We start from the raw sequence: 17,217 nt of genomic DNA, 5'->3' as shown, positions 1-17,217 counted from the left end.
GCACTAACCATGAGGTCCTGGAGGCGCATCACACAGCAGCAGCTGTCAGAGTCGTCTTTGTTTTAAGGGTGGATGACACCCCACAGCATGCACAGGCCACACTGTTGGTGCATTTGTCCCTCAGTGAGCATCTGGGTTGGCCACTGTACAGATACCTCTTCACTTGAGTCCCAGCTTTTTTTTTTTTTTAATGTTTTTTTAACTTGGTTATAGACCTTTCTTTATTTATATGTGGTGCTGAGAATCGAACCCAGTGCCTCACATGCCAGGCAAGTGTGCTATTGCTGAGCCCCAGCCCCAGCTCCCCCGCTTTTATTTATTATATTTCTCCCCCTCCACCCACAGAGAGAAAGGGAGTTGGCCGGGGGAGGAGAAAGAGAGGGAGAGGGCTATTTTATTGTATTATTCTGGTACCAGGGATTAAACCTAAGGGCAAACCACTGAGCCACATCCCCAGCCTTTTTTATGTTCTATTTAGAGATAGGGTCTCACTAAGTTGCTTAGGGCCTGCTAAGTTGCTGAGGCTGGCTTTGAACTTGCAATTCTCCTGTTTCAACCTCCTATTTTAATTTTTTTAAATACAAAAATATGCATTAAAAATCTGTTGGCACCAGCCACGATAGCATACACCTGACATCTCAGAACTCTGGAGGCTGAGGCAGGAGGATCACAAGTTCAAGACCAGGCTCTGTAACTTAGCAAAGCCCTGTCTCAAGATAAAAAATAAAAAGGGCTGGGTGTATAGCTCAGTGGTAAAGTGCTCCTAAGTTCTAACCCCAGTACCCCTCCAAATAAATCTACTGGAAGAATGCATATCAAAATGTAGTGTTTCTTGGTGACAAGGTTATAGAAGGTTTGTGTGTGTGTGTTGGTGTTTTATGGTTGGTCCGTCTTCCAAGCTCAGGTTACTCTTTTTTTTTTTTTTTTTTTTTCAAACAGCCCTTTTAATTTCATTTTATTTTGAGACAGGGTCTCACTAAATTGCTGAGGCTTTTCTCTAACTTATGATCCTCCTATCACCTTTCCCAGTCTACACCATCATATATCTGGTTTGTATTAGTTTTATAGTTAAAAAGAGAAGTTGGGCATGGTGGTGCACACCTGTAATTCTGCCTTGGGAGGCTGAGGCAGAAGGATCACAAGTTCAAAGCCAGCCTCAGCAACTTAGTGAGGCCCTAAGCAACTTACTGAAACCCTGTCTCTAAGTAACAATATAAAAGGGCTAGGATCGACTCAATGTTTAAGCAGTCCTGGGTTCCATTCCCAGCCAAAAATGAATAAATAAATAGAAAGAAACTTCTTTTTTTGAGGGTACTGGAGATGGACCAGGGTCTCAGGCATGCTAGGCAAATGCTCTACCACAGAGCTACACCCCCAGCCCTGAGAGAAACAATTTTTATAGTGACTATCAGGCACATAAGTAGGTGGTGCCTTGAGTCCTGTCCTCATGCAGCTTCATTCCTACTGGGGTCCCCAAGGGTAGCTACCTTCCCTCAGCACACCCCTTACCCCTCTGTCCGCAGCCGCCATGCAGCAGATGCTGACTGAGAGCTGTAAGAACCGGCTCATCCAGATGGCCTACGAGTCTCAGAGGCAGAGCCTGGTCCAGCAGGCCTGTTCCAGGTAAGGGGAGGAAGAGCATTCCCAGGCCAGGGCCTCGGGGGAGCTGGCGCAGGGCCTAGGACTCAGCAGAGAGCTGGGCACTGGATCCCCTGCCCTGGGCTGCCCCAGCCTTAGCCATGCTGTCCAGCACAAGTGGTGACTGGCCTTCCTGACTTTTATAGCTGGACCCCATGATTCAGGGTTGGGCGGAGATGCAGTAATAACCGTCACACCCATTTCTTAGGCACTGTCCCTGTGCCAAGCCAGAGGCTCGATGACTGATGGCATTAGCTTATCTGTGAGGGACTATATTTTTATTAGTCCCATTTTACAGTCAAAGCTCAGGTTCCAAGAGACTAATGCAGGGAACAAGCCAGCAGGTGGCAGGCCAGGACTGGAGGCTGGCAGAGGCAGCACGCGCTCTGGACTGGGCTGGCCTTGTCCAGCTCCTAGGGCTCATGAAGCCGGGTGTGGGACGTGCTGGAGGGGGAGAGGTGTTGCTGGTCCCTCTGGGTCTGGGTCACCAAGCTCACCATAGCCCTGTGGGCTTGTCAAAGGTTCCAAAGGTGCCCGGGTGAGAAGAGCTCAGTGGGTGCTCAGCAGCCCCTGCTGCCCTGACTCACTCACCACCCTCCCCGGCCTTGCCTATGCCAACCATCCCTGTGTCCCCGCAGATGCAGGAACCTCCCTCCTTTCTGGATGTGTGACATGGTTCGGGAGTACAAGATTCCTACCTGAGGAGTCTTGGTCCCTTCCTAAAAATTTCTCATCAGAAATTCCTAGTAGCTACTCGCAGATTGGTTAGAGGATTTGATGAGCATACAGTCCCCCACTTCAGGGTCTAATCAATAACTCAAAACCAAGACTGCATGGAGGCCAGGGCATATGTGAGGTTGCAGGTTTTGTGCCAGAATCACCAGCCATGTTCCGGGGAGCTGAGAGCAAATGGCCAGGGCAACAGTGTCCAGGAAGGATGCTTTCCCTGTGGAGTGGCCTGCTGGGATGTTGGAAGCTCTCTACCTGTAGGAGTGGTTGGGCAGAGCCCAGGTGTCCATTGCAGGGGCATCATGGAGGGGACTGTATGACTGGAGGGGGAGGGGTGAGAGGACCTGGGAGATTCTCTGCCAGCTCCTGGCTCCAGCACCTCCCTTCTGGGACCATGCAGTTTGGACAAACTGTGTGTGCCCAGCCAGGGTCATGGCCCCAGCAGGGACTCCATGGGTACTGGTCAGTGAATGAATGGTATCTCATCTCCTCCAAGGTGTGTGCACATAATAGGTACTCAGGAATTGTTCAGAGTTAACGAATGTGCTGTCTTTCTGGCAGCATGGCCGAAATGGATGAGCGGTTCCAGCAGATCCTGTCATGGCAGCAGATGGATCAGAACAAAGCCATCAGCCAGATCCTGCAGGAGGTGAGCCCTGGCTTGGGGCATGAGGGCAGAGGTGACGGGGGTGCCCAGGGCCCCTAAGCCGGACAGTGTGTAAGACAGGAGACTCTGTGACCTTGGAGATGTCCAGAGGGGCAGGGAGAGGCCTCTGGAGCATGGTCTTCTGGTCACTGAATCTAAAGAAGCACCCCCTCCCTGGGGCACCTCCCCCATCCTCCCCCATCCTTTATACGGGGCTCATCCTAAGGCCTCACAGGGTGAGAGGTAATGGTGTCCATGGAGCCCTCAGGACAGCGTGGTGAGACCCGCCCCCTTCACACTCCCAGCTACTGCGTCCCCCTCCTTAGCTGGGCCTCGCAGGTGGAGCCCAGAGCAGATGGAACACCACTGTGGGCCCCGCGGTCTGCAGCATTTCCCTGTAGCCCGCGCTCTCCCCGCCCAGCCTGGCCAGGCCACCTTCCCTTCCCCCTTTCTCTCTAACCCAGTCTCTTCGTTTTCCTAATAGCGTGACCTGATGTTTGTGAGACAGGGCTGAGGAGGGTCTTGTTCCCAGGGCAGACATCTGCCTCTGGTTAAGGAGGGGCTCAGGAGCTAAGTAGACTTGGCTCATCCCCACGGCCGCAGAGGCTCGCAGGCCAGCCACTGCTGTAGAAATCGGTGCAAGGCGCAGGAAGAGCGCGGAGCAGGGTACCAGCCCATGGGAAGCCCTTAACGTTAGGATTTTAAAAACTTGGATGAAAAGGTGAATGTGTATTTCAGTCTCTCCCTGAGAAACGTAGAAATCATGTGCCCAGGAACTGTATGCAGATTTACTCCCCGGATGGCCCAGGGAGAGCAGCGCCACCGCTGTGCTGAGCGGCCGAGCGCCATCTGTTTTGCAGAGCGCCATGCAGAAGGCTGCTTTTGAGGCCCTCCAGGTGAAGAAGGACTTGATGCACCGGCAGATCAGGAACCAGGTGGGTGCTGGGGGGCGCTCCATCCTAGACCTGCCCTCAGCTTTCAGAGCCACCTGGAGGCTGCTGAGCAGGGCTGCAGGTCACAGGACAAGGTGTGAGGCCCCCACTTGTGGGCTTACAAGAGGCCTGTGCCTGGGGCCCTCCTCTTCCTCGCAGACCCGCCAACGCAGGCAGACTGACAGCAGCTCAGGGCTCCCCTAGGAAGACTGGATTTCCCAGCCGGGGGATTCGGTGGGTCACTAGGAGCCTCGAGCGTCCTATCATCTGCTGGGGAGAGGCCTGGGCCTGGCAGGAGGGGACTGTGCTCCCACCCAGGGCTGTGGCTCTGTGGCACGCTCTGGAATGGGGCTGGGCTGGAGGAGGAGCTTGCAGGCCATGGGACACTCATCACATCCTGTTCAGCACACTCGAACCTCACCTTTCTGCATGGTTTATTTTCCTTTCTATTTCTTTCCTCTTTGGCCAAAACCAACCTAACCTTTTTAATTTCCCTATTTAATTTCAACCCCACATTGCCGGAAATGAAGCTCATTCCTCTGACCAGGGGTTAGTGGGGTCAGAGGGTCATAGGCACAGGGTAAAGCCACTACTGTGGGACCTGACCCCAGACATGCTCAGTGTAGGTGAGTGGTTGTGACTCCCCAGGCCAGCTCTTCAGCTTGGAGCAGGCATCCCAGGGAAAGTGCTCTCACTTACCTGCTTTGTTCCTTGGGCAAGTTACGTAACCTTCTGAGCCTCAATTTTTTCTTGTCTGTAAAATGGAGACATAATATATCCGAACAAGCAGAGAACAACTAATTAAATGATGCAGAGAGGGACAGGGATGTGGCTCAGTGGAAGAGGGCTTGCCTCACTGGTATTGGGCCCTGGGTTCTATCCCCAGCTCTGCAAAAAGAAAAAAGAAAATGAATGGTGCAGATAAAGCACAGCAGGCTTGCACTCAGTGGATGTTCCATGGTCAGCCGCCACCGTTAGTTCTTCCTTCCCTTCTGAGGCCCTCTGCCATGGGGAGGAAGCAAGAAAGTCTGCTCAGGGGACTGTGTATCTGTTCCTACTCTCCCTGGCTCTGAAGTAAGCCCTTCTTTATCCCACACTTCTTTACTGGGTGTCGGCCGGCTCTGCAACAGGCCTTGTGCTGGACTCTTGGACTCAGACAGCATGTCCATGTAACAAGGCAGCAGAGCTGTGGCAAGCGGATCCTGTTTGCCCTCCGTGCTGTTGGTGAGATTCCAAGGCCCTCAGGTCCCCCTCTTCCAGAGCCCCCAGCCTCCCCTAGAAGGGTTTCTGAGGCCCCATCTGGCCATCAGAGGTCGGCAACGCAAAATAGAACCACGGTTAACGCAAATAAAACCCCCTGTCTCGTCTTCTGTCTAGATTAGGTTAATAGAAACTGAGTTATTGCAGCTGACACAGCTGGAGTTAAAGAGGAAATCCCTGGACACAGAGGCACTGCAGGTACGTAGGGCTCCCTGCCTGCCACCCTCCCTCCCCAGCCCAGCCAGCCAGGCTCCCAGTGCTCCCTCCCGGCCGGCCCGTGGCCACTGCTCATCAGCACAGGGGAGTGGGACCAAGCCCCAGCCCCAGCCAGTGGGGCTGGTGCTCGAGCCAGGCCAGTGGGGCTGGTGCTAGGCAGGAGGGTCAGAGGAAGGAGGGCTTCATCACCGCCGCTCTGCGTTTCCTTTACTGGGAGAGGGTGGCTGCTGAGTTCTGTCTCCTTAAGCCATGCTTCTGGGCCACTGGTCCCACTCCCTGGGCCTCTGCAGAAGGGAGTTTTTGGTGTCCCAAGGATGTCTGGAGAAGATGACCAGCTATTTCTGTGCCATTGTCTGTAGGCAGCATCTGTGTGTGCCAACCTAGGTGTCCTGTCACAGAGGCGAGAGGGCAGCAGGGGGTGGCGGACAGCAGTCTGGACTGGACAGCTGGGACCTGCCATGTGGCTTGGCATGTGGAGAGGAGGGCTTTCCTTTCCCCTCTCTGGACCCCAGACTCCCCAGGTGCTCACTAAGGGGCTGGAGGGGTGGCCTGTGAGGATATGTGCCCATGCCGGGCTCCCAGACAGAGCCTGCGTCTGTCATTGTCCCCGTCGTACTCAGTGGAGGGGCTCCAGTTGTCGTGTGAGCTTCTCAATACAGTGAGGATGCTGGGGCCTGGAGTCCTGCCCTCAGCCCTGTCCAGAGGTACGGCGTGACCTTGGGCACGTCACTGCCCACCCTGGGCCTCCCTTTCTACCCACCCCAAGGTGGAAGCAATCACTCAGGGCCAGTCTATGTCACTGGCCATCAGAGAAGGGTGAGGCAGAGAAGGCCCTTTGTGAGCTTAAGAGATGAGGGGCTGGGGTTACTCAGAAACTGTCACCACTACGCTTGGTGGTGCCCTTGTCCTTGCTGGAGGGGCCCCCACTGCCAGGGCTCCCCTGGGGCTCCCAGAGGTAAGAGGATGAGTGGCAGGGACACGATACGGGCTCCGGTTTGCATGTACCTCCATGTGGCAGCCTTCCTCACGTGGCGCTCCCCGCCCGCCCTCCCCGCCCTGCTTCTGCCCGTGCTCTGTGGTCAGCGAGGCCGGTGGCCCATCATTTTTTTGTTGGATGTTTCTTCCCACTCATCGCCATCAGTCACTGGGGTCCCATGCCTGGCTTAAGCTCAGGAAGGGAGACGGGGGCTTGGGAGGAAGGGGAGTGGGACGCAGGGCAGAGGGGCCTCTTGGCTGTGTCCCCAACTCGCCGAGAGGCATCGGGCAGAGCCTCAAACTGAGCTGAGAACGAGTGACAGCAGTGCGGCGCACCCGGCCCTGGCGCTGGGCGCTCGCTCGTGGCAGCTCAGGGGCCGACTTATGTTGCAGGAAGTGGTCTCGGGGCAGCGCCGGGCACTCAGCTCCCTGCTGCAGCAGCTGCTCAAAGAGAAGAAGCAACGGGAGGAGGAGCTCCGCGAGATCCTGGTATGTGCTTGGCCTCGGTCCAGCAGGTGTCCTCCCCCACCCATGGCTGTCCTCCCACACACGGTGTCCTCCCCCACACAGTGTCCTCCCCCACCCATGGCTGTCCTCCTACACACAGTGTCCTCCCACACACGGGTGCCCTCTCACACACACAGTGTCCTCCCCCACCCATGGCTGTCCTCCTACACGCTGTGTCCTCTCCCACACACGGTGTCCTCCCCCACCATGGCTGTCCTCCTACACACGGTGTCCTCCCACACACGGTGTCCTCCCCCACCATGGCTGTCCTCCCACACACGGTGTCCTCCCCCACCATGGCTGTCCTCTCCTACACTCGAGCTGCGTCTCTAAAACACTCTCATTGCTCGGGTAATGGGGCCCCGTAGAAGGAAAGGCGGGAAGGACAGAGGAGCAGCCCTTCTGGTGCCTGGATGTGGACTCCAGCTCCTGACGCACATTTCTACGGGCCCACGTTGGGGCTGCGTGTACCTGAGTCCCAGCTCCTTGGGAGGCTGAGATGAGAGGCTCGCTTTAACCTAGGAGCTGACCAGTCTGGGCTGTGTAGAGACCCCTTCTCAAAATGACCAGCCGGGGCTGGGGCGGGGGCTCCGCGGCAAGGCCCTGGGTTTGATCCCCAGCACCACATAGAAATAAATAAGTGAAGGTATCGTGTCCAAGTACAACTAAAAATATAAAAAACAAAATACCCAGCCTGCCTTCACGTCATTCAAGTGACCCACTGAGTTCCATTCGTGGCTGCACTGGGACAAGCTGTCATTTGATCAGGCTTCTATTAACCAGTTTTTTAGTCTTTGTCAACAATGGTCTCTGAGTGTCTTTGTAGCTAAGGACTTTTTTCTAAAGTAACATCTTCATATGTATATTTTTTACTTGTCATAACTTTATTTTATTTATTTTTATGTGGTGCTGAGGACCGAACCCAGTGCCTCCTGCAGGCTAGGCGAGCGCTCTGCCATCGAGCCCCAGCCCTGTAGCTAAGGCTTTGGGGACAGCATGAGGATTGCCTCCAGGAGAGGACACCCCACTTCTAGGGCAGGTGGCTGAATAAGCTTTGGGCAGGAGGCCAGACCCTCTGCACAGATGGCTTTGATTCTGAGGCCTGTCGGGGTGGCGGAGCCTACAGTGGCTATCTCCTGCAGACCCTTTGGGCACCCGGGCAGTGAGGACAGAAGCCAGGCCCACCAGCTGGGACTGAAAAAGACCCAGTTTTTGTCGAGTCACTGTGACCGCACCGAGCTCCATTCTGGGCCGCGCCTGTGCAGATCAGGAAGAGTGAGACTGTCAACTTCCAGAGCCCAGCAAAAGCCCAGGTGGCGTGTTTGTGCCAATCAGACGCTGCCTGCTCCCCGTGAGGCCTCACCACCACCGCCCACACCGTGTGCATGTGTGACAGGTGGCCCGGCAGCGTGCAGTGCCAGCCATATGCTGTGGCCTGGTGCTTCTGTTCTCGCAGCCCTGGGGCCTCCCCAGGGAGGGGGCAGCACCACCCAGCGGAGCACTCGGGGCCACAGGTGTAGGACGGAGGTACGCCCTCAGCCAGGGAGGGCCAGGGACAGCTTGGCAAGGCCCAGGAAGGCCTGCCTGGGACCTGAGGCCCAAGTGTGTGGGGAGAGGCCCGTGTGGAGCCGCTCCCGAGGGGCTGCAGCCTCCAGGCCCTGAGCACAGGGGATCCCTGTCTCGCGGCTTCAGCTTCCTCCCTGTGAGGCAGAATCTGTCTTCTAGCGCACAGTGCTCTAGAAAGGCCCCGGCTGGGGCTGTCCCTGTGGAGGGCACTGGTGTGACTCACTGCTCGTCCCCTCACCTAGAGCAGCGCTGGCCCAGAACAGCACTGATGATGGTTACCAAAAGGCACCGTGAGGGCACTGCCCCTGGCACATTCCTGAGTCTTCAGACTTGCCCCACGGCAAAGCCCTCCCCAGAAACCGGAGAGTCCTAAGGAGCCTGCGCCCTGCCTGGTGCCCGGGGCAGTCTGAGCTCTCTGGGGACAGAGAGGGCTGCATAGGCCTGCTCTCCCACCAGCAGAGAAGAGGGCATCTCTCCAGAGGCAGTGGCAGAGTGTGGGACCAGGTGGCAGGGGGCTCAGGTGCAGGTGTGTGGCATCAAGCATCTGTCACCTTCTCCAGAATTATCCCTGGCCACAGCTGGGAAAGGCAAGGCTTCCAGCCTTCTTGGATTCAGTGGGTTAAATGGTGGGACAAGTGATGGGGCAGCCCTTTGTGAACTACCAGGTGCCACCATCTGCCCAGAGGAATGCAGTTCACAACTGTCTTTGTCATTACACTTTGTTTTTTTCTTCTTCTTCTTCTTCCTCCTCACCTCCATCCCCACCCCTGCTCCTTCTTTTTCCAGTACTGGGAATTGAGCCCAGGGGTGCTCTACCACTGAGCCACATCCCAGCCCTTTTTGTATTTTGAGATGGGGTCTCCTTAAGTTGCCCAGACTGGCCTCAAACTTGTGATCCTCCTGTCTTGGCCTCCCAAGTTGCTGAGATTACAAGCAGGGGCCACGACACCTGGCAGTATTAGTTTTTATTTCTGGTTTGTAACTAACATTGACTGTTTCCATTCTTGGCAGACGGAGTTAGAAGCCAAAAGTGAAACCAAGCAGGAAAATTACTGGCTCATCCAGTATCAGCGACTTCTGAACCAGAAGCCCTTGTCCTTGAAGCTACAGGTAAGAACACCGCTGCCCTCTGGTTTGGGGGCCAGCAGGGATCCTTCCAGAGGAGCCGCAGAGCCTCAGCCCTGCCCTGCTGCTGGTCACTCCAGTTTAATTCAGTTCATTTTTCTGGTGACGCTCGTGTGCCAGGACCCTTTAGAAACAGAAATGAGAGTGAGAGTCCATTCACCCTGGAGAGGGAGAAAACAGGGTGCCCGTCACCGTCCTGCAGGCAGAGACCATGAGCCCCGCAGGGGCAGGACAGACCGAGGTCTCTCCCTCCTCTCTCCTCTCCCTCCTCTCTCTCACGCTCACAGGCGCACACACACTTTTTCATATTTATTTTTTAGTTGTAGTTGGACACAATACCTTTATTTACTTATTTTTATGTGGTGCTGAGGATTGAACTAGGGCCTCGCACGTGCTAGGCGAGTGCTCCACTGCTGAGCCCCAGCCCCGCACACTTTTTAAATACATAATAAAATACATAATAAAAGCCCAGTACCCTCAGTTTTGGCAGCTGTGACAGACAGCTCTCCCACCCACGCGCAGTGCTGCCCCATCACCCCAGGCTCCGTGGTGTCCCGTGTGCAGTGAACCCTGGTGTATTTTAACAGTTCCACTGCAGTGGACATTTAAGTCGCTCACTACCTCAAGTTGACAGATGGAATGGCTCTCCCTTTCTCCACGTGGGCACCCTGGCCCTGCTCGGGTGTGTCTTGCAGGAGGAAGGCATGGAGCGCCAGCTGGTGGCCCTGCTGGTGCAGCTCTCTGCCGAGCACTACCTGCCCATCTTCGCCCACCACCGCATCTCACTGGACATGCTGAGCCGCATGAGCCCTGGGGACCTGGCCAAGGTGGGTGCAGTGGCCCCTGAGGAGGTCAGAGGCAAGGGCTGATTGCTTTTCATTCAATGTGGTAGGGCCAGTCATGCTTAAATGGCCCAGGGCTTCCTTGTGTCCAGATGACCTCATGCCTACCTCATCTGTCCCCAGCCGCCTATGTGTGCTCTGCAGTGTCAACACATGTCCTTGGGGGTGGTCTGGTCCAGCCCCTAGCCTGCCCCTTGGCATCACAGCCATGGCCACAGCACTGCCTGAGCCCCAGTCAAGTTCTGGGTGTGAGTCAAGCTCTGTATGTCCAGTTAGCCCACGTGCTGCTTAAAATAGAATGACCCGATGGCTGCTGCCCTCTTCCTAGTGGACGCTTGCATTTCCCAGGCAAGGCTCCGATAGTCTGCAGACCCGAACTTGATGACTCGCTCTCCCGGCAGCCCCTGAGACAGGTGCCGCCATCCTTGGCAACTTCAGATGGGGAAACTGAGCCCCCTGAGCAAGCTTAGGGCTTGACCCCAGGTGGTCTGGCCCCGAGTCCCTGCTCTCTTCCACTCTGTGTCCTGTCTCTCCTGCAGACAGAGGACGAGATGGCACTGAAGAGTCCTGGGCCATGCCACTTGGGCTCTGGGAGCCCAGGGACTGTGTGGCCAGGCACAGCTGCCTCTCTGCAGCTTGGCTCAACTGTGGCTTCTCTCCCTGTCACCTGGTTATTCAAGTGACATCGTTTGTGTAATCCCTAGCACTGGACAGTATTTGATGAGCTGTAGCTGTTACTAGTCTTGGTGTCCTTTGGGGCCTCAGTTTCTCCCCCTGCCACACTGATCAGTGCCCCTAGACCTGAGCCAGTCACCTTCACAGTTGTCTGGGCACTGCCTGATGCTGACCCCGAGCCTGGTCTGCCACATTCCAACCAAAGGTACCAGAGGCTCCCTATGGGCCGGGGCCTCGCGGGCAGCTCCACCCAGCAGAGCAGGCTCCTCCTGCTCAGCCCCAGTCACAGTCTGCTCTTTTCTGAACTGCCGCAGATTGGCGTCTCAGAAGCTGGCCTGCAGCATGAGATCCTACAGAGAGTCCAGGAGCTGCTGGCCAAGGCCAGGATACAGCCAGGTACCAACCCCAGGCCTTCTCCAGGGCTTCTCCTAACAGAGCCCCAACCGTATGAGTGGCTGGCTGATTGGCCCTGGCAGGGGCTGGCTCGGGGCAGAGTGGGCAGCTGGAAGCTCTGCTGGTTCAAGGGTGGGGGGAAGATCAGAGAAGCAGCTTTGGGGGCCTCTCGTGTCTCCTGATGGGCAGCAGCCCATGCAGTCTCCTGGGTAGCCTGGTAGTTCAAAGCTCAGCCCCTAACCAAGGGCCTCTGTTCTGCGCTCCACCACAAGGTGGCACTGTGGCTCCCAGCAAGCGGTGTTCCCTCTGAGCCTCAGATTTCTCATCTCTGCTGCAGAGTGGCTGAGTTATGAGTTAAGCACGGTGGCCATGCCTGGTAGCGTCATGAGGTAGCCAGGCAGAAGCTCACTCCTGTTTCACAGATGGGGAAACAGGGGATGAGGCTCAGAGAGGAGGAATAAGAGGGCATGGTGGGGAGCCTGTCCCCAGCTCAGAGATCACAACAGCCCTATCCTCGCCCCAGGTCACACACTTGTGGGCAGCCAGGGCCAGGGGCACCCCTAGGGGTTGGAAGCACCTGGGATGACCCCCTGGCTCAGCCTGTCCCTCTCGTCTCCCCAGAGCTGGAACCACCCAAGGGAGAGGTCCTCGGGTCCCTGGAGTCCCCCACACACCCCCAGGAGCCTCCTGAGCCAGTGAGACCATCAGCGCCCCCTGCTGAGCTGCAGCCGCAGGCCTCCGAGTGTGTTGTGTGCCTGGAACGCGAGGTGAGTCTGGGGCCACCAGGCAGGGCCACTAGGGTGCCGGACCGACCTAGCCGCCCACTGCCCCATGCCCACAGCCGTCCTCCTCAGCCCCTCCAGACCTGTGCGTCATTTCCCAACAGTTTCCTGTGGTTACAGAAGTATACTATATTCATTAGACATTTTGGAAACTAAAAGGAAACAAAAATGACCCATGGTCCCGTGACCAAAATATGAGTAATGCTAACATTATTTTCTGAACATTTTTCTTTTTTTTTTCATAAGAAGGTTTTTTTCCCCAACTTAATAAATATATTAGGGAATTCTCCCAGGTCATGAAATGTCAACAACAGGATTTTCCCTGCCAAGTCTCTTTAAAAATCACCTTTTAAAAATTGTTGCGGAATTAACACTTTCTTCGGAAATTAAACAAGTGTATAAACTATCAATTCTCACTTGCCGCCACCAGGGGATACTACTTATAAAAGCAGCTCTGTTAGCAGTGTGACAGTCCCCTGGTCATTAATGTAGCCAGGGAGTGGCATAGTGCAAATGGACCACGGCTCTCTGGCCCAGTTCAACATTGCAGATGGCAGACGGCTGTGAAGGCTTTGGAGCACAGCCATGGCCATCTCCTAAGGGTGTGTTCCGAGCAAGAAATGCCAGGGCAGAGCCTGGGACAGGCACAGCACTCTTGCTCACGGACCAGAGCCCAGCTGGCCAAGCACACGCACCTCGAGGACTGCAAACACGGGCGGGAGCTCAGCGGTGGCGCGTTTGCCCGGCACAGGCTGGGCTCCCTCCCAACACTGAAAAGAACCGCCAGGGACCTCAGTGCCCAGGAGCGGGGGCTGGTTAAGCAAGCCATGGTCCTGCAGAGGGCCCTACACAGCTGCCACATGGACAGAGGCCAAGAAACTTTATTTAAGGAAAGGGGTGGGGGTGGGTTCTGGGCTTTCACATGTTATTTACAAAACATAGAGAAGTAGACACAAAACTGCAAACGTAACAACTAGGTTTTTGTGACCTGTGGCATTTATCTCTATGATATTTGAATAGCTTATGGTGACCATGGCACCAGATATTAAAGGTTAGGTCCCAGGGGCTGGGACTCAGTGGCGTCCATCCCAGAGAACCCAGCAGGGCCCCACCCACACGGCCGCTCTTCCCTCAGGCCCAGATGGTCTTCCTCACCTGTGGCCACGTCTGCTGCTGCCAGGAGTGCTGCCAGCCGCTGCGCACCTGCCCACTGTGCCGCCAGGAGATCGCCCAGCGCCTCCGGATCTACCACAGCAGCTGAGGGGCCCTCGGCACCGCCTCCACCACCACAGGCCCAGGGTGCCCCTCACCCCTGCACCACCCACGCTGGGGTGAGCCCCCTCCTGGGCTTCTCTCCACCACCTGTGTGCCCCCAGCCGTGAGCCGCCTGCGGGTCGGGCCAGGCGGAGGCACTCCCAACCCGTGGCAGAGCTAGTCCAAACGCTGAAGAGGGGGCATGCATGGCTCTACTGGGGACCAGCCCTGGTAGCACGGGGACAGGGTCCAGGGAGTGGACAGGTGGCTGTGCCACCACCTGGCCTGGGGAATGAGCACCCTGGCCAAGTTGAAAATCTCCACCTCCCAGCCATCCGCCTGTGGGATTGCCATTCTCACCTGTGGGACGTGCCAGCTGTCCTGGCCTGGAGTGGGGATGTCCTGGGGAGGGGTGAGCCGGGCAGGCCTGGGTCGCGGGCCTCCCCTCTGCTGCTCCCTGTGCATGCCCCACCGACGCTGCACATCTGTAGCTCCTCACCCCGCGCAGCTCCACCCAAAGCAGGAACATCAATAAACCTATCGGTGAGCTCCTGGCCCATGTCATCCGTGGGACCTCCTGGGAGCCCAGAAGGGGAGGGGACTGGGTCAGGAGAAGAGCAGCTCAACCAGGGAACGAGTCCAGGAGCGGGTGCACCTCAGCTGAAAGGAAAGGGAGAAGGGCACTGCTGCGTGTGGGGGGGAGGGGAGCCAGAGCCGGGACAGCAGCAGCCCCTCTCCATGATCGGGGACGCTCAGTGGGTGGGTCGTGTTGGGGTAACACGCATTGGTGTTACCCCAGACAAGGGAGCAGAGGCTGAGGGGTGGTGCCGGACATATGACTGGGACCTGGTGGAGCTGGCTTTGAGCACAGACGTCCTGACTCCCAAACCTGCACCATTGTGCTGACGGATCATGGAAACCTGAGAGCCGTGCGCCCTTGGACCCGAGGCAGAGGTGCACCTTTATTATGTGTTTCCTGGCAGATTTTTTGAGCCAAGGGCCACCCTTGCTTTGAGCTGCTCAGGGCACCTGGGCCTCACCCAGCGAGCCTGGCCAGCTTCAGGCCTGCGGCTTCCCCTGCATCCAGTGTGGACGGTGCCCTGCCGGCTTCAGCTGCTGGCCACCAGGGGGCGCTGAGTGCTCGCCTGAGGTACAGCACCGGAGAGGGCTGGGGAGGAGCCGGGCCTGGGTGGCGGGAAGAGCCCCGCACCTCCTGGCCTCCGTTTCTCTTGCCTCGCCGGGACCATCCGTCCTGCAGTGCTGGACAGGACAGAGTAAACGACTTCACCCTGGGAGTCCTGCTCTCCAAGGACTCTGAGAGCTGGGTGCCTCTTCCCTGTCTTCTCCTGGGGACTTCTGACGCCCCGCCCCCCAGGCTCCTGGCTTCAGCTTGGTCCAGAGGAGACCGAGGCCCCAGGCCGAGGCAGCCGCCCACTTTCTGGAGGCTTTGCCATTCGGGCCTGAGCCCAGGGCTCTACCACTGAGCTACCCCCAGCCCTTCTTCTTTTTATGTTGAGGCAAGGTCTAAGTTGCCCAGACGAGCCTCAGACTTGTAACCTGGAGGACGTGTTTGTGGCTCCCTAATCTTCACGAGGGCCAGAGAACAGGTGTTCTGTCCCTCTTCTGGCCGAGGAGCTTGAGTTAGAAACTTGTAAGGACAGCAGTGACACACAGCTGAGCCCTGACCTTTGACCCTGTGGCCCCATGTGCATCCCAGCCCTGCTGACTGAGAGAGGGTGGGACCTAAGCCCCAGGCCACCAGGCCAGGCTGACCAGGGAGCCAACATCCCCCATGGCACCCAATCGGGACATGGTTTTGGTTTTTCACTTTTTCTGTTTTTTTTAGTTACATGTGACCGTGGACTGTATTGTCATCTATTGCACACCCATGGAGCTCAACTTCCCTTTCTTGTGTCTGTACGTGGTGAGGCGTTATGCTGGTCGTGTATCCATATAGGGACGGAGGAAAGTGACGTCCGATTCATTCTACTGTCTTTCCCATTCCCATCTCCTCTCCCTCCTCCCAGTCCCCCATCCAATCTGGTGAACTTCCATTCCCCCCCACCCCACCTATTGTGGGTCAGCATCTGCATGTCAGAGAGAACACTTGGCCTTTGGTTTTGGGGGATTGGCATGATAGTCTCCAGCTCCATCCATTTACTGGCAAATGCCATAATTTCATCCTTCTTTATGACTGAGTAGTATTCCTTTGTGTATATGTACCACATGTTCTTTATCCATTCATCTGTTGAAGGGCACCTAGGTTGGTTTCATAACTTAGCTATTGTGAACTGAGCTGCTGTAGACATTGATGTGGCCGCATCACTATAGTAGGCTGGTTTTAAGTCTTTTGGGTAAATGCAGAGGAGTGATATAATTGGGTCAAGTGGTGGTTCTGTTCCAAGTTTTCTGAGGACTCTCCATGCTCTTTCCAGAGTGACTGCACCAGCTTGCAGTCCCACCAGGTGTACGGGTGTGCCTTATCCCCACTTCCTCGCAACGCTAATTGTGACTTGTATGCTTGATAATTGCCATCGTGACTGCAGTGTGATGAAATGTCAGTGTGGTTTTAATTTGCATTTCAGTAATTGCTAGTGATGTTGAACATTTTTTAATATTTGTTGACCGACCATATTTCTTCTTCTGTGTAGTGTCTGTGCAGTTCCTTTGTTGATCAGGATTATTTGTGGGGTTTTTTGGAGTTAAGTTTTTTGAGTTCTTTTTTTAATTATTTTTTAGTTGTAGTTGGACACAACACCTCATTTCACTCATTTATTTTATGTGGTGCTGAGGATCGACCCCAGGGTCCCACACATGCGAGGTGAGCACTCTACCGCCGAGCCACAGCCTCGAGTTCTTCATACATCCTGGGGACTGATGCTGTCGGAGGTGCGGGTGGCAGGATTTTCTGCCCTTTGTAGGCTCTCTCTTCATGTTCTTGTTTCCTTTGCTGTGAAGAAACTCTTGTTTGATACCATCCCATTTATTGAGTCTCGATTTGACTTCTGGCACTGGAGGAATTTGGTTCCTACGCCAACATGACGATGAGTGGCTTTTCCTCCAGGTAGGACAGGGTCTGATGCCGGTCGCCTGCGGTGAGGGTGGGGTCCAATCTCACCTTGTGCCTGTGGATTTCCAGAGTCCCAGCACGTCTGTGGAAGAGGCTCTTTTCTCCACTGCACGTTTCTGGCGCCTTTGCCAAAGGGACACGTTTTACCCACAGAGGAAGCACCCCACCCTGCCGGCTGCAGAGGGCCCGGGTGTCCCTGTGCGCGTCATCTCAGCTAGGGTGCCCCACCCCTTTGGGCCTAGAGCTGCCCTGAGTCTCCTGGCCCCCACAGCCTACAGAAGTGTTCCTCAAACACTGGCACGTGGTCAGGTCTTGAAGAGGTGGTGTGGCCGTTTGTGTCCAGCATGAGCCTGGGCCATTCCCTAGGGTGGACACCCGGGCCCTGACTGGCCTCCAACACATCTGCCATCCCTCTGGGCCTTACTGTCACCCAGTGCTGCTGAGCAGCACCCTGCACAGGTCTGGCTGAGGACACCTGAGTTGCCATGAGGACAGTCCCCTAGGATAGGAGCTCCATGAGCCTGCACAGGTGTCTCTCTGAGCCTCAGTTTCCTCCTCTATCAATGGGAGGCTACTGGAACACAGACCAGAGACCTGCTGCTACTCG

The 17,217-nt window shown here is 56.1% G+C and overlaps 1 protein-coding gene across 8 annotated transcripts in view; it reads left to right on the top strand.

Moving 5' to 3' along the window:
* Lrsam1 (leucine rich repeat and sterile alpha motif containing 1) overlaps nt 1-14,087 on the top strand; it is a 36,827-nt gene extending 22,740 nt beyond the window's left edge. For 7 of the 8 annotated variants that reach the window (XM_015497560.2, XM_015497559.2, XM_015497561.2 and 4 more), the window contains 10 exons: nt 1,524-1,623; nt 2,929-3,016; nt 3,874-3,948; nt 5,323-5,403; nt 6,790-6,885; nt 9,481-9,579; nt 10,290-10,421; nt 11,426-11,507; nt 12,126-12,271; nt 13,422-14,087. In XM_015497560.2, coding sequence (XP_015353046.1) covers nt 1,524-1,623; nt 2,929-3,016; nt 3,874-3,948; nt 5,323-5,403; nt 6,790-6,885; nt 9,481-9,579; nt 10,290-10,421; nt 11,426-11,507; nt 12,126-12,271; nt 13,422-13,547 — 1,025 coding nt within the window. In that variant the 3' untranslated portion in view covers nt 13,548-14,087. The remainder of the gene's footprint in view (nt 1-1,523; nt 1,624-2,928; nt 3,017-3,873; nt 3,949-5,322; nt 5,404-6,789; nt 6,886-9,480; nt 9,580-10,289; nt 10,422-11,425; nt 11,508-12,125; nt 12,272-13,421) is intronic. The other variant, XM_015497563.2, reaches the window with a different exon arrangement.
* Nucleotides 14,088-17,217: the final 3,130 nt, after the last annotated feature.

Source organism: Marmota marmota, unplaced genomic scaffold (genome assembly GCF_001458135.2).
Source record: "Marmota marmota marmota unplaced genomic scaffold, marMar, whole genome shotgun sequence".
NCBI lineage: Eukaryota > Metazoa > Chordata > Mammalia > Rodentia > Sciuridae > Marmota > Marmota marmota.
Note: the sequence above shows the minus strand (reverse complement) of the source record. Positions and strands in the feature narration are given on the sequence as shown.